This window comes from Vulpes vulpes, chromosome 9, assembly GCF_048418805.1.
Source record: "Vulpes vulpes isolate BD-2025 chromosome 9, VulVul3, whole genome shotgun sequence".
Taxonomy (NCBI): Eukaryota; Metazoa; Chordata; class Mammalia; order Carnivora; family Canidae; genus Vulpes; species Vulpes vulpes.
The window spans coordinates 89,793,014-89,817,965 of NC_132788.1; the positions used below are offsets into that span (position 1 = coordinate 89,793,014).

General features: G+C 55.4%; 1 protein-coding gene across 2 annotated transcripts; it reads left to right on the forward strand.

Annotated features, from left to right (window-relative positions):
• Nucleotides 1-24,887, forward strand: TKT (transketolase). 2 transcript variants are annotated; one of them, XM_025986376.2, is made up of 14 exons: nucleotides 1-244; nucleotides 9,794-9,911; nucleotides 10,739-10,852; nucleotides 11,639-11,736; nucleotides 14,965-15,156; nucleotides 17,223-17,341; nucleotides 18,788-18,981; nucleotides 19,731-19,895; nucleotides 21,086-21,242; nucleotides 21,383-21,513; nucleotides 22,179-22,262; nucleotides 22,361-22,454; nucleotides 23,807-23,929; nucleotides 24,606-24,887. In XM_025986376.2, exons 1-14 carry the CDS (start codon nucleotides 138-140, stop codon nucleotides 24,779-24,781), a joined length of 1,872 nt encoding a protein of 623 aa, XP_025842161.2. In that variant the 5' UTR covers nucleotides 1-137; the 3' UTR covers nucleotides 24,782-24,887. The 2 variants fall into 2 exon arrangements, with proteins under 2 accessions (XP_025842161.2, XP_072576877.1); XM_072720776.1 differs by lacking the exon at nucleotides 1-244 and adding an exon at nucleotides 4,112-4,303 and having other exon boundaries at nucleotides 8,411-9,911.
• The last annotated feature ends 65 nt before the right edge of the window (nucleotides 24,888-24,952 follow it).

The window sequence follows — 24,952 nt, forward strand, 5'->3', positions numbered from 1 at the left end:
CGGGGGCGGGCCCGGCGAGTCTTAACGCGCCCCCGCGCGGCGCGGAGCCTCGGCCGCCGCCAGTCCCGCCGCCGCCGCCGCCGCCGCCCGTGCGTGTCCGCGTCCTGGTCCCCCGCACCCCCGCCGCCGGCCGCGCCATGGAGGGCTACCACAAGCCTGACCAGCAGAAGCTGCAGGCCCTGAAGGACACGGCCAACCGCCTGCGCATCAGCTCCATCCAGGCCACCACGGCGGCCGGCTCGGGGTGAGCGCGGGGCGCGGCGGGGCGCGGCGGGGCGCGGCGGGGCGCGGGGCGGGGCGCGGGGCGCGGGCGGGAGGGCGCCGTTCCGGAGGCCGCGGCCGCTGCGGGCGCGCCAGCACCGCCCGAGGGAGGGGCCCGGGGCGCGGGGCCCGGGGCGCGGGGCGCGGGCCGGTGGCGGGGACGCGCGCTCGCTCGGCCCGGGCCGGAGGCGCCTTCCGCCGCGGCGCGCGCTCTCGGCGGGGCTTCCGTCCGCTGCGCCTCGGGCCTCGGGCCTCGGGCCTCGGGCCTCGGCCGCCCCCACCCCCCCGCCCGGCGCGGGCTCCCCTGCTGCTCGGCGGCGCGGACGGGGCTCGGGAATCCCGGGCCTGCGCCGCGCGCTCTACACGCCCCTGTGCGGGCGCCGCTGCCCGCCTTCCCCTGCGGATGCGGAGACCGAGGCCCGGGTTGGAGCCCCCTGCCCGAGGCGACGCGGGAGAGGCGGGCTGGAGTGCACGCCGCCCGGCCCGGGCGCGCCCGCCTAATGCCTCATTTTGCAGGAGGCTGGGAGGCCGGGCCTCTGCCCCCGCGCCTCCCACGGCCCCTCCCCTTGGCGTTCACGTCCCTGCCCCGGGGTTGGGGCCCGAGTCTGGAGCCTGGATGAGAGGGCGGGGCGGGGCGGGGGCGCGGGCCGGAAGGTGGCCATGTGCCCGCAGAAGGCTGCAGAAGGCTGCAGAAGGCTGGCACGCGGCGCGCGCAGGGGACGGCTAAGATGTGGCCTGCGGGAGGCGGGAGCAGCGGGAGGGCGGACGTGGAGGCTCGGAGGACCGGGGGCCGAGGCCCGGCCCGGGCCAGCTGCCAGCTGCACTTTCCCCAAGGCAGGGGCGGGAGGCCCATCCCCCTACATTCTTTCCCGCCCGCCTTTCCGGCTCCGAAGGTGCAGAACGGCTGCTGCTGGTCCAGGGAGCCTCCCCTGAAGGTAGCGGGGCCTGTGGTAGTCACAGCCCCGAGCAGCTGGAGGCCTTCGCCGAGGTAGCTGGGAGGGCAGGCGGGCGAGTTGCTCCAGAGGCTGGTTCCCACTCTGTAAAATGGGAGCAATTGTAGCTCCCATTCACTGGGCGGCTGCAGGGATTCCAGCCCCTCCCTAGGGGCCTGGCCTGAGGCTTGGGAGACAGCCCTGGCCGGATTGATGAAGTGCTTTAGAGGGTTGAGTAGGGGGTGATTTACAGGAATCTTTCCAACCAAGCTGTGTGCTTAGAACAATGACAAAATTCTAGCTTCTGGCCAGTGTCCTACAGGATATGTTATTAAGGAGTAAATCTCTTTTGACTTTCAGGATGAGTACTCCCCTTTTGTGCTTTCAAGACACCCATTTCTCAGAAGAGATTAGACCTTTCTTGGCAGGTGGCTTCTCTCCCACCCCACTCCCATGCATGCTTTGAATCCATTATCTCCGTTCTGTGTCAGACTTACCCATTCTGTGTGGTGTCCCTTGCCTCGGCAGGGATTTGGCTTACTCTCAGCACCCCTCTCCTGTGTACTAGAGCTGTCTAGCCCCAGGCTCTTAGGGGATCTAGCTGGACAGACTGCAGTTACCCATCTAGGTAGTGTTAACATATCTGAGCATCTTGCAGGGCTGCAGACAATTACAGGGTCACCGAGCACCCAAATAGGCATCCCTGGCACGACACGGAGCATCCTTTATTGATAATATTGTCTTGTGCGTTTTGAGAATAACCACTTAAGGGACATGCTATTGCATTGTCTGAGGCTGGGGCGTTCAGTAAGTTGCCCAAGCTGGTCATTGGTGGCTGGTTGTTCAGCACTGCCGAGCAAGGGGCTCGTGTTGATTGGAAGACTTCTGGGGCTGGCGGCCAGGGCCAGGCTGGAAAACAGAAGCTGGGAAGGGGATGACCGGGGATAGCGACGGCAGACGTTAGCCAGTCTGGAGGCACTTGGAGAGAAATGACATAACATCACGGCCATGGGGAGCCTCCCAATTGTAGGTGGGTCTCCTGACACTTTGTTAGATAATTGAAAACCCACAGGAAAAAGATACAGTATGTAGGCTGTTACACCCTGGTTTACATTGTAATGACTTGGAGGAACTCAACTGAGCTCACAAAGTATCAACTTGCCAAAAGAAAGAGCATGGAAGACTGATTTTTGTGGGTTTGCTAGCCTGTGAAGACACAGGAGAGACTTAGAGAAAACTTCTTTTTCAGAAGGAAGTAATGCTGCTACACAACTCTTGTCACAAGAGGGATGTTTGAGGGTGTGTGCTGAGCTGGGTGTGCACAGAAGATGGTCCGGGAGGACTTGGGGTCAGGGCAGTGCTCTGGTCCCCAAATGTCCACCTTGAGGCCCGGGCCCAGTGTGGGCAGCAGCCACAGCTAAAGTGACCATCCCTTTGGGATGCCCCTTCTCTGGGGATCTGACACCTTGGTATCTTGGCGGCTTTCCCATTCCTGTGCCTGACCCTACGTTGTCAGTGGAGCTCCATGGGCCCTGGGGGTGAGGACACTGGCCTCTGTGTCAGGGCAGCCGAGGGACAAAGCCCTCACAGAGAGCTCTTTGTGGAGACAGCAGCGACAATGGCCCGAGCTTCTCCGGTATCCTGTCCCTCTGTGTGCTGAGGAAACGGTGGCCTTGTCAGAAGTGGCCTGGCTGCTGAGGCTGGTGGTGAAGATTTTATGGTCTCATTGACCAGGGCTTGGCTCTGGCCGTATCCAAACAGCTCTATGTGATATCTGAGGACACCTTCAGAATTAGGCCTGGATGGGGTGGGGGTTGTGCCTTTAGTGAGTCCCTAGGGCTCTGGCTAGTAGGCACCTCACTCCAGCTCTTTTCTGAGCAGCTGTGCCCTTGTCAGAAAGGCCCTTCTTGGGAAGTTTCCCCGTCTTTAAAGGAGAGGTCCATAGATGAGTGGTTTTCACAGTGAGTCACTCCCCAGTGGGACTGGGGAGAGTGGGATGTGCAGGCTCTGGGGTCCTGCCACCTGCAGTCATGAGCTTCACATCCTGGAGGTCCGTGTAACTTTGAAGTGGCTGGAAGCACAGTGCTGCTCCGCAGCTCTGGTATTCGGGGACTCTTTGGCTGAGTGCTCAGAGGGCCCCTTCATGGCCTAGGCTCCTTTGAATCTTTGGCCTCTTCTAGGCCCTGTCTCTGGGCGGAAACCTGCTGCTAGGGCCTCCTCCTCCTTTGGGGCTGCTTTCCACCCCAGCCTGGTGCTGACTGAGGCAAGAGTACAGCTCGTTGAGATTACCCCAGCTGCGTTGCCCAACTCGGTGTGAAAACATGAGGCTGTCCTAGAGTGACTCAGTTCTTTGCCTGAGTGACCTCTGAACTCAGCAGGGCTGGTGGTCAGTGTTTCTTGAAACCAGGAAACTGCTTAGGGTCTAGCTGAGATGTTTTCATGGTTTCTCATCAGCCCTGACTGTATCACGGCCCCTGTCATAGGTGCTGATCCATGGACTTTGCTTCTTTAGGCAGGCCTGTGGTCACTAGAGTCTGGACCCACAAAACCCGGAACTTTCTTGTTGCCACAGACCACAGCTATCTGTGTGCCCGGAGCACTCTGAGGATTGGGACCTGCCCAGAGGTGGGTCCTTAGGCAGTCTCTGTGCTCTCATCCTGAACGGTGAGGCAGTCTGTTCAGAGTTGGGGGTGGTGGTGCCGGTGCTTGTAGGGGCCAAGAAGTCCAGCAGCAGGTGGGTCTGGCCAACTGGAGCCTGCACCATTGGAGCTTCTTGCCCAGAAGTTGCAATTGGAGCCTGAATGAATCTCTGAGGGCTGCACAGCTGGACAGGGGAATGTGGACATTTGAGAACTTCCTATGCTGGGTGCTCCCCACCTTTGAATTTTTTTTTTTTTTTTTTTTTTTATTTATGATAGTCACAGAGAGATAGAGAGAGGCAGAGACACAGGCAGAGGGAGAAGCAGGCTCCATGCACCGGGAGCCCGACGTGGGATTCGATCCCGGGTCTCCAGGATCGCGCCCTGGGCCAAAGGCAGGCGCCAAACCGCTGCGCCACCCAGGGATCCCTCCCCACCTTTGATAAACAAATCTGCAACAGCTCTATTGAGGTATAATATGCAAATCAGAACATTTTATGAGTACAGTTCAGTGGGTTTAGTAAACTTTGTAAAATTTTTTTAATATTTTATTTATTTGAGAGAGAAAGAGATAGACTGAGCACAAGCTGGGGGAGGGGCAGAGGCAGAGGGAGAAGCAGACACCCTGCTGAGCAGGGAGCCCCACTCAATCCCAGGACCCTGAGATCATGACCTGAGCTGAAGGCTGACGCTTAACTGACTGAGCCACCCAGGTGCCCCATAAACTTGGTAAATTAACAGATTTTATTTATTTATTCATAGACACAGAGAGAGAGGCAGAGACACAGACAGAGCGAGAGGGAGAAGTGGGCTCCATGCAGGGAGCCCAATGTGGGACTCGATCCCGGGTCTCCAGGATCACACCCCAGGCTGCAGGTGGCCCCAAACTGCTGCGCCACCAGGGCTGCCCTACCTCATCCAATTTTTAGGACACTTCATCACTCCTCAAAGTCCCTCGTGCTCATTTGCACTCATTCCCAGCTCCCAGGCAACCACTAATCTACTTTCTGTAAATCTAATTTTTCTGGACATTTCATATCAGTGGAATCCTACAGAATGAGATCTTTGGAGTCTGTCTTTTTTCACCTAGCATAATGTTTGGAAGGTCTTGCATATGGTAGCATGTGACAGTACTTGATTATTTTTACTCCTGAATATTCCATTGTGTGGATATACCTCATTTTATCTGCTCATCAGTTTCTCTTAGCACTTTGGTTTTGTCCTTGCTTTTCTGATGGTAGGCTTTGCAACCTTGGGCAAGTCACTTCCCTTCTGTGGGTCTTAGTCGTTCCATCCTCAAATGAGAAAGTTAGGCTTAATCTCTGATACGTTAAGTGTAAATACTGAACAACTGCCATTTTTCTGTACACTGTGCCAAGCTCTTTGCACATGTACTACCTCATTCGGTGAGGTTATATTAGTATCTCCGTGTTTACTGAGGTTCAGAGAGGTCACATCCCTCGAATCTCAGAGCCAAGATACATCATTTGTTCATCTGTGCAGTTTGTGCCAGGTGCTGTTCAGGCCCGAGAATACAACAATGAAAAGGGTCAGAGTCCCTCCGTTCGTGGAGCTTGTGTTGCAGTAGGATAAACAGGCAGTAAATAAGCACTGTAATGTCAAGTGGTGATGAGTGTAAAATGAGGGGAAGTAGAGGTATTTATAGATAGTGTGGCAATGGAGGGCTTCTCAGAGGACGTGGCATGGGGGTAAACAGTGGAAGAAACACTCTGAGGTCTGGAGTCAGAGTCCTTCTGGGACTAGGGCAGTTCTGGGAAGAGAAAGAACAAGGACTGCTTCCAGGGTTCATTTCCACACTGCACCCTGGGATTCCCTCCTGAGTATTTTTGTTTAAGTAAATATATACCTAAAAAAAAGAGCATAAAAAATGCACATATGTTGTAGATAATACACCTCTATGTGTCTACTGCCAGGCTTAAGAACAAGAACATTACAGTGCTTTAAAACTCCTGGGTGTCACTCCTCCTCCAGAAAGAGCTGCACTCTGAATTTTACATTTTCATTTCTTTGTTTTTCTTATTGTTTTATAACATTTTTATATCTCCATAAATAGGATGGTCTTCTGTGGTCTACAGATCCTTTGCAGTGCATTTTGCTTACATGGTATATTAGTGAGGTAATGTTGGTGTTGGATATGTATAGTTCACTCATTGTCCTGTGCTGCATAGTATTCCGTTATACAGACATAGTGTGATTAACCTATTCCACTGATGCGCGTGGGTGGCCTCCAGGTGTGGCCACCACAAACAATGCAAGGACAGCCTCTGTGTTTCCTGGAGCGCACATGAAGGGATGCAGGCGCACATTTTGCTGGGGGAGCATGTCTGCTAGTTGAGTCGCTGGGCCTTAGGGAATATGCATCTGCTGATTGGTTTCTTTGTAACAGTTAAAAGATTGTGCGGGCTTTCTATTTCTTCTTGAGTCAGTTTTAGTAAATTTTTTTTTCCCTAGACATTTTTCTGTTTTGAAATTTATTTGCATCAGGTGGTTTGCAGTATTGTATTCTCTATTAGGCCTCTTCTTCCTTTTCTGGTACTTGCTGTTCTCTTTTTCTGGATTCCACCTCATCAGAAGTTTACTAAATTTGTACTCTTATTTTCTTTCTTTCTTTCTTTTTTTTTTTTTTTTTAAGAGCTAATTCTTGGCCTTGACTTTTTTTTTTTTGTATATTTGTCTTCTATTTCATGAATTTCTATTCTTTTTTAAGATTTTATTTATTTATTTATTTATTTATTTACTTCTGAGAGAGAGAGAATAAGCAATGGGGAGTGACGGAGAGAGAGAGAAAAAAGCAGTTTCCCTGCTGAGCAGAGAGCTTGACATGGGGCTCGATCCCAGGACTCCTGGATCATGACCAAAGCTGAAGGCAGATGCTTAACTGATTGAGCCACCCCAGGTGCCCCCATGAATTTCTGTTATTATCTTTCTACTGTCTGAGCTCACTCCCATTTTTCTAACCTTTGTTTCTTAGCTGTGGGTTTTCAACTCTTTTGATTTTTACTTTCTTCGTTGGGTACTTCTTTCTTTTTCACAGCAGGTTATTTCTGTTTGTACTTTTACACACTGAGGTTGCCCCAGTGAAGCTGTTCTAGGTGCTTGGCCTCCCCGGTTTGTTCATCTGCTGAGAAGCCTTGTGTGTCCTTGCGATGCAGGCCCAACTTGAATATGGTGGGAGAGGGGTCACTTTGTGGGGGCTAGCAGCTGTATGTCTTGCTAACAGAGCAGCCTCGCCAGGGGTGAGGGGCCTTCTCTCTACTTTTCCTGCAGGGAAACTGGTGAGCAGGTAAAATGTGTGCTAAGGGGAGGAGACGGGGGACACCTGGAAGAATGTGTCCTCTGCGTGGTGGGACCTTTGAGACACTGAGGCCTTGTTCTAAGCAATCAGTGCCCCCTTCATAGATGAGCGAATTGGGACTGGAAGTGGACTGTTGGGGCCAGTGAAGGTTTTGGACAAACTTGTAGTCCCTGTGTGTCACAAAGAGTAGGACATAAAGTACCCTAAAGCCTCCATGGCAGCCCCACCTCCCAACTGTCTCTAGCCAGTTTGCATTCATGGATGTGTCACAACAACGGAGGTGGGGCCTCCACCCACAGATGTCCCCCACGCCCCCCAGACAGGCCGGGGTTGCAGGGAAATCTCAAGCTCTGAAGCCACAGACTCCATACACTTTCAGCCCTGACGTTCCTGTAGTAGGCTGAGCTTACAAGTAACCATCTCCTGTGTGCTCAGCACTCCACAGTTTACAGAGCCTTGGCTAGTTTCAGTCCTTGGCTAGTTTCTTCCCTGCTGCTTGCCCCTTGGTCTGCAGGGCATCTGGTCCCCACCGGCCCATGAGAAGGTGGAAGCACTGAGGAGTTTGGCATCTGGTCTTCTGACAGATGGTGGTGGCCAGTGGTGACCTTGCGCTTCAGAAGCATTCTCTTACTCGGCCTCCCAGCGCCCCCATATTTACAGATGGAGGAGCTGAGCCTCAGGGAGATGAAGCACTTGCTCTGTATGTCTTTACTCTGTGGGTGTGAGGACAGGGCCAGCAGTGAGGCCAGGATGCAGGCTTTGGAGGGAATGACGTTGTAGGTGCACCCCTCACAGACCTGGCCGAGAAGGGGCGCTCTTCAACTTCTGATGTCTCTTCATGGCTGACCTTCTCCCTCCCATCATATCTGTCCTGCCCAGGCCTGGGCATGCTTCCACCACATGCAGAAAGGGCTTGTGCCACACCACTTATCCCTGATGCTTCCGTGGGGGAATATCAACCTGGGATCAGCAGGCGGGCTGGGCAGGTGGAGCTCCTGCCCTGGCTGCCTGCCTTGTCCACTGAGTGGCCTGGCCCAATCTCCATCCACCCCCTTCCCCAGCTTCTCAGCATGGTGTCATAACTCCTGAAACGGGATCCTCAGAGACCGGGTGCCCTGGGAGGTTGGGGGGGCAGGAGGTCAACTGGATTGGTGTTGACTGGGATGTCCTCCAGCTAAGTTCAGCATTAGGGACAAGGGAGGGGGGTCCCTGCCCAGCAGAGCAAGGTTTCCTATTTATGTCTCCTCACCTCCCTCTTTCAGGCTTAGTGTCTTTTTCCCCATGACCAGGAGTTCATAGAGATGGCTAAGTATAAGATGATTGTGTGCTGGGAATGTGGTACTAAACCAGCATGGACAGTTCTGGGGTTCTCTACTAATGTGTCTGTGCTGGGAGTGACTCACCCCTTAACCCAGTACGGGGAGCCAACTGGCAGGGGAGGAGGGAGGAGTGCGTGAACTCTAGGTGTTGCATGTGCCCTTGGGTTTGGCATTGGGCATGTTTCTGTGTTGGATCTCCGAGCAGCTCAGAGGGCTGCGCTAAGCTGCATGGAGCGGGTGGCTGGGAGGCATGTGCCCTGAGGCTGACATGTTCACGGAACTGTGGACCAGGGGGATGTTGGGGCCAGCCAGGAATTCCAGCATGTCCTGGCGCCTGGACTGGGTTCATCATGAGGGTCCTAAGAGACCCCAACAAGTCTCAGCTAAGGTGTAACCCTTGTGCTTTCTGTTATTTGTGTAAATTGTTATTTCTGAAGAACTGCGTTTCGCAGAGCAAAAAGCTAAAGAAAGGGGAAAGCCCTTGAGTGCCACCAACCACCACCACCACCACTCCAGGGCTGGAAAGGCAGCTTCTTGCTTTTGTCAGCAGCCGCCCCTCAGCCCTTGTCACAGGCAGAAAGGGTTTTCATTTTTTCATGACCAGGAGTCTTTGTAGAAGATGAGATAATATGTTTTGCCTTTTAGATTCTGCACAAAAGCTTGGCTCCTAATGGCTATACCAGCCTTTCCCATGCTAGTTGAAAAATGGCCAAGTAACCCAGTGATGCCTAGGGGAGCCCAAGGCCCCACTTACCCAACTTACCCAACTGCCAGCCCTATGTACTGAGGCTGCTGGGAGCTTTGTGGTCACTCCGTGAGCCTTCTCTCTTCCTTCCTGCCCATGGCCTAAGAGAACCAGCACCTCTGGGGGCCTGGGAAGGCGGGGTGTCCCTCACAAGTGGGTCCTGAGCAGGGCCACTAGGATGTAGCTCACTGGTCAGACATAGAGTGGTCACTCCTCCCCAGCTGCTGAGTCCTTCTAGCTGCTTCTAGAAGCCATGAGGTAAGAACTAGGCTCTACCCTCCAGCCTCAGCGCTGCCTTGAGGCCCAATCTCCTGGGTACACCTTCTTAGTCTAGTCAAGCCCCAGAATTTTTCAGTTGCTGTGTCTCTCGGGGTCTGGGCTGTTGGGCCCCAGGAGGGTGTGACCCCAATAGTGGCATCCTTAAGACCCCATGCAGCCCTCCCAGGAGCAGGAGCATGTGGCTCTCTGATTAGCTAGGCCTGTGACTCCTTGGCACATGTATCCCCGGGGCCTGGGGTGAGCCCTGTAGCTCAGAGGCTCAGGGCCATGATGCGTGTGTCTCTCTCTCTCCTGGCCCACAGCCACCCCACGTCATGCTGCAGTGCCGCGGAGATCATGGCTGTCCTCTTTTTCCACACCATGCGCTACAAGCCCCTGGACCCCCGGAACCCACACAACGACCGCTTTGTGCTCTCCAAGGTAGGAGCCCAGCGTGCCACCCTCCCCCTGGGCCAGGTGTCACATGGGCCCTGGAACGGTGAGAAGGTGCTGGCAGCGAGTGATCTCCGAAGGGACCTGCCCCTAGTAAGCCCGGCCCCCACCTGCCCTTTCTACCCACACTCCCTGACTGCCGGCCCAGCCCATCCCTTGGCGTCTTACTCTGGGCTGACCCAGCTGATATACTTAAGCCAGGTTGAGACCTAAACAACTGAACTAGTTGAGGACAGTGAAAATGATCTGCTTGGGGTTATGCCCTGTTTTGAGTCACTAGGCTGGACTCAAGTCCAGGTCTGGGATACAGCTTTGTGGCCTGGTGCACGTGTCTTTCTCTGCCGGCGCCCCAGGGCCCGTGCTTGCTCCCTGAGGAGTGGTGGTGCACTGGAGCAGGGTCTGGGATGAGGCACCAGTCCCACCACTCAAGCATGAGAATCACAGCCACAAACCATGCCACAGACCCCTGAAATCCACCTGTAGCCAGGCCTGACCCTGTGGCCTCTGGGCTTCCAGGGCAGGCGTGAGAGCTTAGAAGTCTGTCCAAGTCTGCTCACATGCCAGAAACCAGGGATTAGGGCGGCCAGCTGCCTGCTGGGATTTTGGCATCAGCTGGCCTCACAGCTGTGCTCCCCCTGCACCTGTCCCAGGGCTCGTTCGGCCTTGGCTGTGGGAGCTCGGGCTGGAGAAGGATGGAAGAGGGCTGTGGCCTTCACTCGCCACCTCAACTAGGCCCCACTTTCTGTGTGGCGGGAAAAGCCCCCAAGCATCGGCCTCCCAGCTGATGCCCCCTCCATCACTCATCCCCTGGACAGGGCCACGCGGCTCCTATCCTGTACGCCGTCTGGGCTGAGGCCGGCTTCCTGCCCGAGGAGGAGCTGCTGAACCTGAGGAAGATCACCTCTGACTTGGACGGGCACCCCGTCCCGGTAAGCACTCCCACCCCCACCCCCACCCCTGCCCCTGCCCCTGCCAGAAGCAGCACAGGCTTCTGTCTCTACTTCCTGTTTTTCAAGGCATGTGGGAAGGGGAGGTGGGGTGCCCACTGAGAGACTGAGGTGTCGAAAGGGGGGGGAGGAAGTGAGTGTTTCCAGGGCACACTCTTCACCCCAAGCTGGTGCTTAAGGACAAGACCTTTTAAGGCCCCAGCCCAGGGGTCAGCTGCAGAGAAGACCTCTCCCCAGGCCCCACACACCCAGGGTCCCTGCCCCCACAGGACCACCTTGCCCTTGTCCACACAGCTTGGGAGAAGAGGTTCACCACAAAGTGAGTTGGGGTCACAGCAAGATGTGGTGACACCCCAAAGAAGGGTCCCACCTTACTCCCCAGTGCTGGCCCCTGCAAGTGTTTGGAGTTTGTAGGTTTCCATGAAAACTCACTCCCCATCTGGGCACCCAGTAGAGCCAGATGTTTCGTCAGTCTTGTCATGGATGGGTGTGAGGTGGGCCATGCGGGAGCTTGAGGTCACACGGCTCCCTTGTGAGTATTGCTGGGGTTTGCACCACACCCACAGTTACCGTTACTGGAGAGTGAGAACTCACACCCTGGGTGGAGGCTGCCCTGGTGCTGGGCCTTTGTGCACATCCAGCACCTGGATCAGTGGGGCCCCTGAAGCTGGGGACCTGGGAGGGTCATTGGGAAATGCTGCTGTGTCGTGTGTTGTGTTCTCCCCCACCTGCCGCGCTGTGAATAACTGTGGCCCTCTCCTACGACAGAAACAAGCTTTCACCGACGTGGCCACTGGCTCCCTGGGCCAGGGCCTTGGGGCCGCTTGCGGGATGGCCTACACAGGCAAATACTTTGACAAAGCCAGGTAAGACTTCCACTCCCCAACTCTACGCTCAGGAGTTCTGTAAAGCGGCTACGCCTTAATCATTGCCCCTGGGTACCTCCTCTTGCGGTACGGGATAGAAGCTAAGTAACCCGCATGTGAGACCATGACAGGCACCATTTTCAGATGAGGAAGTAGGCTCATAGGAGCAGAGGGACATACTCAGTGTCCCTTCCTAGTGACAGCAGGGCCAGGCGTGCACCTGGAGTCATTGGGCTGGTGAGTTCCTGTGGTGTCCCCAGGATCAGTGTCTGCACCCTAAAATCTCAGAAGGCTATGTTCCCATTGTCTGACGAAACACTCACATGCCCAGGCTCGAGCCACCTACCTTTATCTCAGGGAAGGAGATGATGTGTTCTGCAGGGTTCTGGGCATCCCCGAGCCCCACCTGTCAGCCAGAGAAGGGACAGACACTGGGGAGATGGACTTACAGGGAGGGGGCAGGTAGCCAGATCAGAGAGGTTTGCTGCTGCAGCACGGTGCAGTTTGGAAGAGAACCCCCTTGTGGCAGATCTCAGCCACAGGGCTGTGTGCTGTGTGGCCAGATTTGGGGTCATGACTGTGGGCCGCCTGAAGAGAGGGATGCTGCACTGCAGTGAGCACCTACTGTGTGCAGAGGAGGGGAGTCCTGAGACCCCTCTCCAGGAGGGGAGCTGAGGTTTTGAGGCTTTCCAGACCCTCTGGGGACCAAGCTCAGCTACACCAGAAGTGATTCACCATGAAGTGAAGAAAGGCACAAAGAATGGGATGTATGTTTAAGAGTATTTTATTTGGCACAGAACCAGAGATGTGAGTTAATTATTCCCTACAGATGCTTGAAATAATTCCCCGTGAAGGGTCATTTCCTGACCCTAACATAATGGAACAAGCCAGTGTAGGGAGAAGTTTAGCTGGGTTCCCAGCAGCCAGGGTTGGCTAAGGCTCAGGCCCTTGGACTGTACCTTGCAGCGAGGCAGGGGCAGGGGCGTGCAGGGACTTACCCTGCTCCCCGAGGTAGGGGCCCGATAGAGTTGCTCTGGCTTCCAGTCACGTCTCTCCCATCCATCAGCCAGGGAACATAGGTCAAGTTGGCTCTCTTTCATTTCTCTTTTAAATAATTTTGTTTGAATTACCAAATACCAGCTCTGTGTGAAAAATACGGAAACGCATTAAAAAGAAATGAAGGTTTTCCTGTTCTCAGCTGCCTCCCATTTGAATCTCACTTAACATATCCTATTTCATCCATGTTATTGTGAGAAGAAACTTACCCCTTGTATTCTGTTCTTTAGAGAAATAGAAAAATCTAAACATTGTGTGTTTTTTCCCTTAACTGTCAAAAGCTAGTTTTAACGTTTGCATAATGCTTTTTCTGTTTTATGGGTATGCTGTAGCCCATGAGGCGTCCTGTTGTGGGACAGTTGAGGTGCTTTTCAGACGCCTCTGGGGCACATGTTGGGGTCCCTTCTCTTCAGGGAAGCTCATGACTGGGCTTCTGCAGACCTCCCCAGCGTCTCCTCGGGGTCACACGCCCTCCGGGCTGAACCCAGAGGCTGTGCTCCACCCTTGGCCCCGGTCTGACTTCCACAGAAGAGGGTGTGAGGTTGGGAAGGCAGCTGTAGTGCTTTCCTGGAATCTTCCCAGGCAAATCAGATGCGTTGCAGTCTCTCTGCCCTTGGCGCGATTAGGTTACTTAATTCTGGGAGCTGCTGTCCCTCTCCTGGCCCCATGAGCCAGATGCAACCCTCTGCAGCATCCCTGGGCTCCCCCCGCAGCCTGCCGAGGAGAGAGGAGACCAGCCTGGGGACAGGACACAGCGTCCGATAGGCCCCTACGAGTGTGGGTCCCGAGACCCAGCTCTTCGCCCAGGAACCTGTGGCGGAAGGCACCAGACAGAGGGAGGATGCAGGAGCCCCCCTCCCTGACCTGGCAGCTCACAGAAGCGCTGAGTCATGCTGACGACGCTGCCATTGGCCACCGCCTCTCCCCCAGCTCTCCAGCTCCCTGGCCTTAGGCATGGAAGCCAGAGGCCCTGAAGCTGGAATAGTTCGGCTGCGGCCAGCTCCAGGGCTGTTGCCTGCCGCAGCGACAGAACAGCTGTGTCCCCTCTGAGGCTGTCCAGGCACGAGCCTCACTCCCTGGGGCCACACAGCTGGACATGGCCTGGAAAGGGGAGGATCTTGCCTCTGCTCCATCTGTGTGTGTTCCTAGACAGCAAGGAGTGGACAGTGTGGGCTTAGGTGCTCAGACCAGTGTTTGATCCCCCACTCAGCTCTTCCCCTGCCGTGTGGCCTTTAGACAAGCCCCTTGGCGTTTGAGCCTGCTTTCTTGTCTGTGATTTGGAAGTAACAACTGTACTTAATTCAAGGCCAGGGCTGCTCAGCACAGAGGACCCCTGGGTGCCACGCAGTGGCCCATGGATGATGGGATCGTTGTGTCTAATACCCGTGGCCACTGCTCCTCAGCCACCCCTGTTCCCACCCCCCTGCCACCCATATCTCGGGGGTGGGGATCAGGGTCCCTGAACTGGTCTCCCCCACCTCTAGCCTCACCCTCCTTGGCTCTACCCTCCCTAGGATCCAGAGGAGGCTCTGTTGACCAGTAACTTGCCCCAGACTCCGTCTTATTTTTACCAGGTCACACTGCCTTTGAAGCCATCATGGTTGCCTTATTGACCCCAGGGGTAGAGAAAGGGCTGGGCCTAGCATGAATCTTGGGGTGAGAATCAGTCTTGGAAGAACCTTGGGGAGAGCCCATCTTATAGGCACTGTCCCCACCATGAGCCCGGTCCTGCGTGTCCCCGTTAGTACCCTTCTCTCACCTGGCAACTTACCCTGGGCTGCTCCTGGTGGCTCACCTTGGCCTCCCCAGCCCATTCCCAGGATCCGGTCCCCAGGGCTCCCTAGCACTCCCAGTTCCTACGTGAGTGGAGTGAAGTAGACCCACCCATGCCAGTGGCTCAAGCCCTGTCTCCCCACGGATAGTAGTCACTCGTCACCCCCAATGCTTGCTCATTTTTCCTTGTGCCCTGATAACCCCTGTTCTCTGGATCTTATAGAATAGAACCCTGGATGTGGACCCAGGCTGGATAGTAGGGACCTGACCGCATGTGCTGCATGTCACGTGCAGCTACTGCTCCGTTCCCCAGGGGGACAGGCTCTCTGGGAGGGACAGGCAGGGAGCATGGTGCCCTGGGTGAGAGGGGCTAGCCTCTGACCCAGCTTCTTTCCACAGCTACCGCGTCTACTGCATGTTGGGAGATGGGGAGCTGTCGGAGGGCTCCGTGTGGGAGGCCATGGCTTTTGCCAGCATCTACAAACTGGACAACCTGATTGCCATTCTTGACATCAACCGCCTGGGCCAGAGCGACCCCACCCCACTGCAACACCAGGTGGACATCTACCAGAAGCGTTGTGAGTCCTTCGGGTAAGTTTGGGGCTGTGGCCTGAGCACCCTCCCAGCGGAGGAGCCATCCAAGCTGGAATCTTTTCAGGTTTGGGGGTCAGAGTCAGCTAGAGGCCAAGCCTCATCTAAAGAAAGTGTCTGTTCTTCAGTGTTTGGCTCATAATTTCACACTTAAAGTGGCAACCCAGGCTGCCAGCCTGGAGCTGTGGGCTGAGGCCCAGTGCTAGTGAATTCCTTTACTGGTGAGGTGGTGGACATGATAGTTGTCAGAGCCTCCATGTAATGTGACTGCGCACAGCCTCATTTTGTTCTTAGCTGAGGTGGGATGAGTGGCGCAGTGTGAACTGGGCCTGCTTGGTGAGGCTAAGGGACATGTAGCTCTTGAGGGGTTTGAGCATTGGTTTTGGGGTCACATGTTACCAAGCAGGGAGGTCATCTGGGTGGGTGTTAGCCAGAGGGGCCCTCCGCTCAGTGTCCCTCTCCTACCCCAAATAAAAGCTGAGCTGCAACTGGGGCTCCAGGGCCCCAGGGCCCTCACGCTCAGCCTCAGCTGAGGAGACTGGACGACAGGCCTCCAGGCCCACCCTTTGTAGATGAGTCGGCCTGGAGAAGGCCAAGGTGGGCTTGCAGTCCCTGGTTACACAGCAGCCATGGTTTGGTATTTCTGATGACTGACCTAAGAGAGAGAGAGCAAACTGTCAGAGGAGAAAACTAGGCCACCAAGTGTCCCAAGAGCCTCCTTAAGCTTCACTGGCTGGGGACTTGGCGCATAACCCTGGCAGTGTCCCTGGATCTATAACCTGCATCCTGACGTCCTTGCCACGTGACGTTGGGCAGGTTATTCCATCTACAGCGTCTGTCTCAGGGCCTGGCCCCAGGGCTTGTGCTGAGGCTTCAGGGGGTTCACGTGTGTTGTGCTTGGCCCAGTGCCTGCGCAGAGTTGGGTGCTCAGGACATGTTAGCTCCTATTGTATTACCATTAATTTGACAAGAGTCCCAGAAAGGGCTGCCTTAAAGAGAAAGATTTGCTTGCCCAGGCTGCTTCCGAATTCTGTTTGGCAGCTTGACTCATCTGTGTCTTATTGATTGATTGATTGATTGAGCCAGCAAGCAAGAGAGAGAGAGAGAGTACAAGTGGTGGAAGGGACAGAGGGGGAAGGAGAAGCAGGCTCCATGCAGGGAGCCCAATACAGATCCCAGGGTCCTGGGATCATGACCTGAAGCCGAAAGCAGACACTAGCCAACTGAGCCACCCAGGCATCCTGGCTTATTTGATAAATATTTCCAATACCACAACCAGCATCTGTGGAGTGACCAGTTGTCACTTAAACAAAATTGGGCCAGTGGGATCCCTGGGTGGCTCAGTGGTTTAGCACCTGCCTTCAGTCCAGGGCGTGATCCTGGAGTCCCGGGATCGAGTCCCCACATCGGGCTTCCTGCATGGAGCCTGCTTCTCCCTCTGCCTGTGTCTCTGTCTCTCTCTCTCTCTCTCTCTCTCTATGTCTCTCACGAATAAATAAGATCTTAAAAAAAAAAAAAATTGGGCCAAAACATTTTGAAGAATTGAACAGCAGATAGAATGCAGAACCAGGGCATTGTCCCCAGTGCAGCTCTCGGGAAATAAGTAGATTTCAGGAAACCAGTACATCAGGCACAAAAGAGAAAATAAATAAACCAAGCTTTTAATTACTGAAGAAAGAGGAAGAAAAACTGTTTGGGGACAATTCAGAAGAAGTAAAATAATGTAAAAAGGATAAAGACAGGGACAACTGGGTGGCTCAACGGTTGAGCCCCTGCCTTTGGCCCAGGGCGTGATCCTAGAGTCCTGGGATTGAGTCCCACATCAGGCTTCCTACATGGAGCCTGCTTTTCCCTCTGTGTCTCTGACTCTCTCTCTTTCTCTGTGTGTGTCTCTCATGAATAAATAAAATCTTTAAAAAAAAAAAAAAAAAAGGATAAAGACAAGAGAAAATAAAACCAAAGGTGGAAACAAACTCTTTAGCCTTTCCCAGATGGCAGCCATGCAGCAGAGCGAGGGCAGCCTTTCCCCAGGGGCCCCTGACGCTCACCATTGTCTCTGTCCGCAGCTGGCACGCCGTCATCGTGGACGGACACAGCGTGGAAGAGCTGTGCAAGGCCTTTGGCCAGGCCAAGCACCAGCCAACGGCCATCATCGCCAAGACCTTCAAGGGGCGGGGGATCCCAGGTCTGTCTGCATCACACCCCACCCCACCCCACCCCACCCCACCCCTGCGCTTGGTCCCCTTGGCCAATTGAGGCAGTGTGGGTTTCCATTGGGGGACATGTTTCTGCAGTCTTGTGTCTGGGGAAGCATCAGGCCTTTGCTACCTTACACCAGGTGCAGTGGGCCGGGGAAGGAGAAGCAGGAGACACCATGCTCTGTGAGGGAACTCAGTGATCAGCATGGCCGAGCCAGGATTGGAGACTGGGTCAGGTGGGGGGGGGGGGGCCTTCGGGAGAACCTGCGGGTCAGGAGAAAGGACCGGTGTGACATGGTCCCCCATACCCTTGGTGTCCTCTGCACGGCGTCCTCTGCTGCAGAGTCCAGAGAACCTGGGAAAACTGGGTTCTCCCTCAAGAGGATACCCTGCACACAGTGGTGAAGTGCTTCCAGGGTCCTCTGGCAGAGAGCCTGGCAGGGTCTAGAAGGTGGTTCCTGACTGGGCCTGAGGCCCTGCAGGTGTAAGCTGCTCCCTGACACCCAGGCCCCTTGGGCTCCAAACCCCTGGGGCTGAGGCAGCCCTAGCCCCTGTTAGACATGGGAAAACGTGGCTAGAAGTGGTTGAGAACTTGCCCGGGGACATGGGGCCTGACTACAGACCATGGGCCAGCTTCTCTGTGCCACATGCCCCGGTGGCCCACCTGCCCATGTGGACTTAAGGCAAATGAAGAGAAGCACTGGTGTGTGGGGGAAGGTGCACGGCTCTGGGGCCTTCAGGGAGGGGGTGGACATTGAGGAGAGGACTTTGGGGTATTGACACCACCTCAATGCTGCTGCCTGGCTCGGATCCCTCAGGTGTTAGTGCCAAGTGGGATCTGGAAACCTCAGAGGTTTTGGGGGGTTTCTGGGGGCCTAGAGGGAGACTGGATGCTGTGTCAGAGAAGTCAGTCCCTGGGTTGAGGTGACCTAGGAGGAGGGGACTCTTGGTCCCCGCATAGCAAGTCAGCATGGTGAGGGATGCACCTGGGTGCCATTCTGCTGCACACCAGTGCAGTGGGTGACCTAGATAATTCTCAGACTGCTCTGGGCCTCAGCTTCCCCTCTAATGGCCAGAACCCATTCAACAAACTGAACAGAATTGCTGAGCAGATCCTTCCCTGCAGCTGGGGAGGTGGTGCAGAGGTCCATGCATGCTTCCCTCCCCACTTGCTTGTCAGCTAGCTCCTGGAGAACTGGCAGCTATTCAGTAGGTGCCAGGCATGTGGACTCCTGGTCACCATGACCCTCCTTTCCCAACCCCTGTGGCACCCAGCATGGAGCTCTGCCTCACTCCTACCCTGTGTTTTTCCCTTCAGGGGGGCCTCCTGGCCTGCCCTCACCTGTTGGAGACTCAGCCCCACAGAGCAGCTTCCTGCTCCTCAGGAGCTACGGTCTTACTGGGCCCTCTGCCCTCCCCCGTCATACCCACAGGGATCGAGGATAAGGATGCTTGGCATGGGAAGCCCCTCCCCAAAAACATGGCTGATCAGATTGTCCAGGAAATATACAACCAGATCCAGAGCCAAAAGAAGATCCTCGTGACTCCCCCACAAGAGGATGCCCCTTCTGTGAACATTACCAACATCCGCATGCCAAGCCCACCGAGCTATAAAGTTGGGGACAAGGTACAGAGTTGGCCTTTGCTTTTCAGGTCTGGCTGGGGTGGCTATGATTCTCTGGTTCCCTGAGGCTGGGGCTGAGATGTGTCTCTGGGGGGCTGGGAAAGGGAGATAGGGGAGATTAGTTCAGGGTGAGGAGGAATCCTGAGGTGTTGATCCTGCCATTTCCATGAGGACAACCAACTCTGAAATTACTTACCTGCAGAGGCTCAGAGAGGTCCAGAGACTTACCCACAGTCACACAGCAAGCTACTGGCAGCAGTGGGATCAAAGCCCATGCACCTGAGTCCCCCCATCTCTGGCCCTTCAGCCTGAGTCCCTAGGTCTGAGCTCAAGACTCCCCCGTGTGTGGTCTAGCAGAGCCTAGGCCCTGTCCTGCTCTAGGCCCTTCCCCATGTGAACCCACACTGGGCTTCCTGACTCCCAGGTCCTCTGTGTTGCTGTGCAGAGTGGGGTAAGTTCACAGACCTCTGTCACAAGGGTAGGGAAATTGGGGGCGCTAGAACACCCTCTGCCCCTCAGATGGCTCACAGATGGGCTGGGACCAAGGGGCTGCAGGGACTTTGGAGACATTGAGTGTAGAAGTTCTCATTGGTAAACTTACAGAAGTTAAATTTCCACAGGACTGTGTGTTGTTGAGCTTCCTTTTTCTGCCCCTTTTCCTCCCTAAAAGCTGTGGCCTCCAGGGGCTGAGCCAGACTTCAGGCCCCATGCCCACCCCAGTGCTCAGAGCCCACTTGCTCTCCTCCCCACAGATAGCCACCCGCAAGGCCTATGGACAGGCCCTGGCCAAGCTGGGCCGCGCCCATGATCGCATCATCGCCCTGGATGGGGACACCAAGAATTCCACCTTCTCAGAGATCTTCAGAAAGGAGCACCCAGACCGCTTCATTGAGTGCTACATTGCTGAGCAGAACATGGTGGGTGCCAGGGGTGGGCAGGTGGGTGCCAGTGCCAGACACAGGGCTGAGGTCCTCTTGCTCCTTTGGGCAGCTGTGTTGGCAATGCCAGGTGTCTGCTGGAGGGCAGCCCAGGGAGACCACAGGAGCAGCTAGGAGCCAGCTTTGGCCTCCAGTACGTGCAGTGGCAAGGGAGACGAATGTATGTGAGCTGTGCAGGTGCAAATGTACTGGATGCGTACAGACAGGAGCGCTAAATGGGCTGGAGGTGCACATAGGAAAGGCTGTCTGTAGGCCATGTGTGGTGGAATGGCTGTGTCTTGGGGAAACCGGCCTTCTAGGCGGTAGGGCAAGCGCAGTCCCAAGGAGAACATGAGGGGCCTAGCAGCCATGGTCCTCTCGCCAAGGAGCCCAGCCTGGCCTGCGGGCACCTAGCAGTGGGGAGCTTCGTCTGAAGGTCACTGGTTCTACCTTATCCAAAGTTCTTTCTCCAGATGAACTTGAAGTTGTCTCTCTGGGGCTTCTAGGCTTGCCAGCTGGAGGATCCAGACTAAACTGGCACGGTATACGGGCTGGGGAGGCCCCAGGTGCTGGAGCACGAGGGCTCACATCAGGTGACAGGTTCAAGATTTATTTATTCGTGAGAGACACAGAGAGAGGCAGAGACACAGAGGAAGAAGCAGGGTCCATGCAGGGAGCCCGATGCAGGACTCGATCCTGGGATTGAGATTACGCCCTGAGCCGAAGGCAGGCACTCAACTGCTGAGCCACCCAGGGGTCCCAAAGATTTTATTTTTTATTTTTTATTGTTTTATTTACTTGGAAGAGAGAGTGAGTGAGAGCACAAGCAGAGGCAAGGGAGAAGCAGGCTCCCCACCAACCAAGGAGCCCAGCTCGGGGCTCGATCCTACAACCCCAAGATTGTGACCTGAGCTGAAAGCAGACACTTAACCAGCTGAACCACCCAGATGCCCCTCGCCCAGGAAAATAATTTTAAGAGAATTTTTGAAGTGGTTATTTCAAGTCCAGTGAGTTCAATATTCAGAAAAGCTGTGGAATCCGTGGGTATGTAGGAATCTCTTACATGGGAAAAGGAAAATCTAGTCACTAGGATGACTGGATCCTCCAACTGTCAAGAGAGGTGTGAGCTTCTGGGCTCCCCGGCAACCCTCTCACTCCTCTTCAGGGCTGACACTGTTGCTGTCCCCCAGGTCAGTGTCGCAGTGGGCTGTGCCACACGCAACAGGACGGTGCCCTTCTGCAGCGCTTTTGGTGCCTTCTTCACACGGGCCTTTGATCAGATTCGCATGGCGGCCATCTCCGAGAGCAACATCAACTTCTGTGGCTCCCACTGTGGTGTGTCCATTGGTGAGTTGAATGGGGCCAGGACACCTGCACCTGTACTTCTCTGGATTTCTGGACCAGGAGGTTGTGGGGAGTGCGGGCAGGATTCCTTTCCATAGGTGGGGGGCTCACTTCTGCTCTATCTATCCTCTCCCACACCCCAGGGGAAGATGGGCCATCTCAGATGGCTCTGGAAGATCTGGCCATGTTTCGGTCCATCCCCACTGCTACGATCTTTTACCCAAGTGACGCGGTGTCTACAGAGAAGGCGGTGGAATTAGCAGCCAACACAAAGGTTGGTCACATGGCTGTTTGCGACGTGGGGGTGGGAGGTCAGCATCCCAGCGCAGAGCTGGTCCTTTACTGCCCCACAGTGGTGTCTCCTGACCACGCCACTGGTGTTTGTAGCTTGTGGAAGTGAGACCAGGAAAAACAAAACACCCATTGCCCTTTCTGCTGGGTGGCAGACACTGCGGACCCGTCACTGTACTCTCCCCACTGAGAATCCTGGCAGCCCCTGCCTATCTTGGCTGTTGACCCCTGTCTCCTCCCCAAGTTGGGCTCTCCGAGACCAAGAATGTGCTGAGTAACGTGGTCTGGACCAAAAGCCCCAGTGCCGTAGACCAGAGGGTCCTGTGGGTCCCCTTCCTCTGCCAGACGCACTCTGTGGGGAGCATCCCCACTTAGAGACCGGCCTTCATGGAAGAACAGCTGTTTTCCATGTGAGGCCTGGGGCTGGCAAAGCCGCTGGGCTGCTCTCACCCCAGAAAGTGTCTGGAGAGGTGCACACCAGAGAGGACAAGACAGTCCCTTTTCCTGCTGGGGAGGGGTGGCCTGTGGGGACAGTGGGGTGGAAGTTTGTGGGTAAGGAGTAGTGGCCCTTCTACAAAGAATCCGCTCCCCAAGGTTGCCCGTGCATGCCACATCCTGTCATCCTTTGTCATTCTGTTTTCGTTCTAGGGCATCTGCTTCATCCGGACCAGCCGCCCAGAAAACGCCATCATCTATAACAACAATGAGGATTTCCAAATCAAACAAGCCAAGGTCAGTGCCTCTCATGCCCCAGTGAGACCCCAAAACCAGGGCCCACCCACCCCAGGCCACCAGTCCCTGAACCTCATTGGCTCCGGTGTCATCTCCAGGTGGTCCTGAAGAGCAAGGATGACCAGGTGACTGTGATTGGGGCCGGAGTGACCCTACACGAGGCCTTGGCTGCTGCTGACCTGCTGAAGAAAGGTAAGGAGGGATCCCAGCAAGTCTTTTTTTTTTTTTTTTTCCCCAGCAAGTCTTAGATCAGTTGCTGATGGCATATGAGGTCTTGGGGGTGAGAAGGAATTTCATCCAATTAAATGATAGTAATGAAAAAAAAATAAATGATAGTAATGAAAGCCACTTTTTTTTTTTTTTTTTTTTTTAAAGTAGGCTCCATGGAGCCCAACACAGGGCTTGAACTCAGGACTCTGAGATCAAGAGTCAGACACTTAACTGACTGAGCTACTCAGGCATCCCATAAAAACCATCCTTTGAGACCTTAAGACTGTGTGGTGGGCATGATGCTAAGTGTCAGGGCTGCAGTGGCCTTAGGTCCTGCCCCTCGGCCCTGGAGTTGAGGTGCCCTAGCACGGTGGTCAGGTCACGGGTTGTAGAGCCTGCTCATAGGCCTGAATCACCACTTAGTAGGGCACTGGTCAAGTTACTCAGCATTACCATGCTTCCGTCTCCCCATCCATAAAATGGAGGTACTGTCACTGTCCCTCCCGGTGGGACTGTCCTGAGAATTCAATAAGTGTGACCTAGCATTATCATCATCATCATACAGGTTCACAGATGTTAGCTGCTGACAGTCGGGGAGACAGAGTTACGCAGCGGCAGAGCAGTGCCCCAGCGTAGCCGTGCTGAGCAGGAAGCAGGCACATGGGGGTGTCCTTAGGAAAGTGACCTCAGGTGGGAAGAGGAACTGATAAGCAGAGAGGCCCCGGGCAGAAGGAACGGCGTGTACGGAGCGGAGCGCCGGGGAGCTGGAGAGAAGCCGGGGGAGGGCTTGACGGGGCCCTCGGCCCTCTGAGGCCGTTCTGCTGGGTCCTCGCCTGACCTGGCGCCTGTGCCTGCAGCCGCGGCTCCTGGCCCCTCCCCTGGTAAGCCCTGGCGCAGCCTCACATCAGACGCTTGGAACTGTCCTCCGGCTTCCCCTGTGTCTTCAAAGGCATCTGGGAGGATGAAGCAAAGCTGTGCGGGTCTCAGCCCCGCCACTCAGTGTTTTTTGGTGGTCCCCAGGCTGAGGGTCTCTGGCCCTGGATGTGAGGAAAGAGAAAGAGGTGCTTCTCTCCCCTGAGACCAGACGCATGTAAGGGGGTGGAGGATGCCAGAGGACGTGGGTGCCACAGATAAGCAGAGAAGGGGGGAAGCCACTGGGGAGGTGGCAGACATGAGATGATAGGAACAGAGGGACAGATGGTCTCCCCAGAATAGGGACAGGCCTAGGCGATAACTGTTAGGACCCCACGAGCGACCCTCACCCTTCAAAGGGCACACCCACAGCACCCAGTGCATTCCCCTCAGCCACGCCCCTGGGTTTTCTCCCCTCACAGAGAAGATCAACATTCGTGTGTTGGACCCCTTCACCATCAAGCCCCTGGACAGAAATCTCATTCTCGAAAGCGCTCGTGCGACCAAGGGCAGGATCGTCACCGTGGAGGACCATTACTATGAAGGTAACAGGCCCTGGGCTGGAGAGCCAGGCCCCGACGGGTCAGGGAAGGGCCGCAGAGGGCTGGACGTCCCTCCTTCATCCCTCCCCAGGGTGGCAGCTGGGACTCAGCCTCCTGTTGGCTGCAGGCGTGGCTGGGGACCCGGCAGACTTGGCTACTAGGATGACTCCTTGGGGCCCCTCCCACCCAGGGCGCACAGGAGGATCTTGACTTTGCTTGAGAGGAGGAAGGGTGGCCTACGTCCCTGATAGAGTTGGGCATTGAGTCTGTTGTGAGGAATCAAGCTGGGACAGCAGCACAGAATTTCTGTCTTCCCGGGTCCTTTGCCCGGCAGCCCTCCACAAGCACGCAGCACCCCTCCTCCAGGGCAGGCTTTCCACCAGGGAGAGATGGGCGTAGACTGGGGTCAAGGACAGATGCTCATTCATCTGGGGCAGCTGCCCAGAGGATGGTGTTAAACGTGATTCAGAGGCCACATTTGGGCTGAGGAAGAAACACGGTGGTGATGGGTGGATGGTGTCTGCTCTGGCTGCCGGCCTGAGGGAGGGTGGTGTACATGCTGGCTCCGTCGTCCTCGGGGAAGGGAAGTACTGGGATAGGCAAAGGGCCGAGGAGCAGGCCCTCCCCCATCGCCCACCCTGAGACCACATCGCCTGATTCCCCTCCTTTCCTTTACCAGGTGGCATCGGTGAGGCAGTGTCCTCTGCCTTGGTGGGTGAGCCTGGCATCACCGTCTCCCGCCTTGCAGTTGGCGAGGTACCAAGAAGCGGGAAGCCAGCTGAGCTGCTGAAGATGTTTGGCATTGACAGGGACGCCATCGCACAAGCTGTGAGGGACCTTGTCGCCAAGGCCTAGGGAGGGTAGGGGGTGTGAGGTAGGGGTTCTACACATTCCTGAAATTCTGGCAAAGGTGCTCAAAGATGTACGGAGTGGAGTGATAAAATATATGTTTTAAGAAAAACGAATCGGCCCTGAAGTGTTTATTTGACATGAATGCAGCCGGTGCTGGTAGAGGCAGAGAGAAGA

Bases quoted from the DNA above. Each gene is read 5' to 3' on its own strand.
- TKT (XM_025986376.2), top strand. From the start codon at position 138: ATGGAGGGCTACCACAAGCCTGACCAGCAGAAGCTGCAGGCCCTGAAG. The intron at 19,896-21,085 runs GTGGGTGCCAGG...GCTGTCCCCCAG, and splicing joins ACATTGCTGAGCAGAACATG to GTCAGTGTCGCAGTGGGCTG. The intron at 23,930-24,605 runs GTAACAGGCCCT...TTCCTTTACCAG, and splicing joins GGAGGACCATTACTATGAAG to GTGGCATCGGTGAGGCAGTG.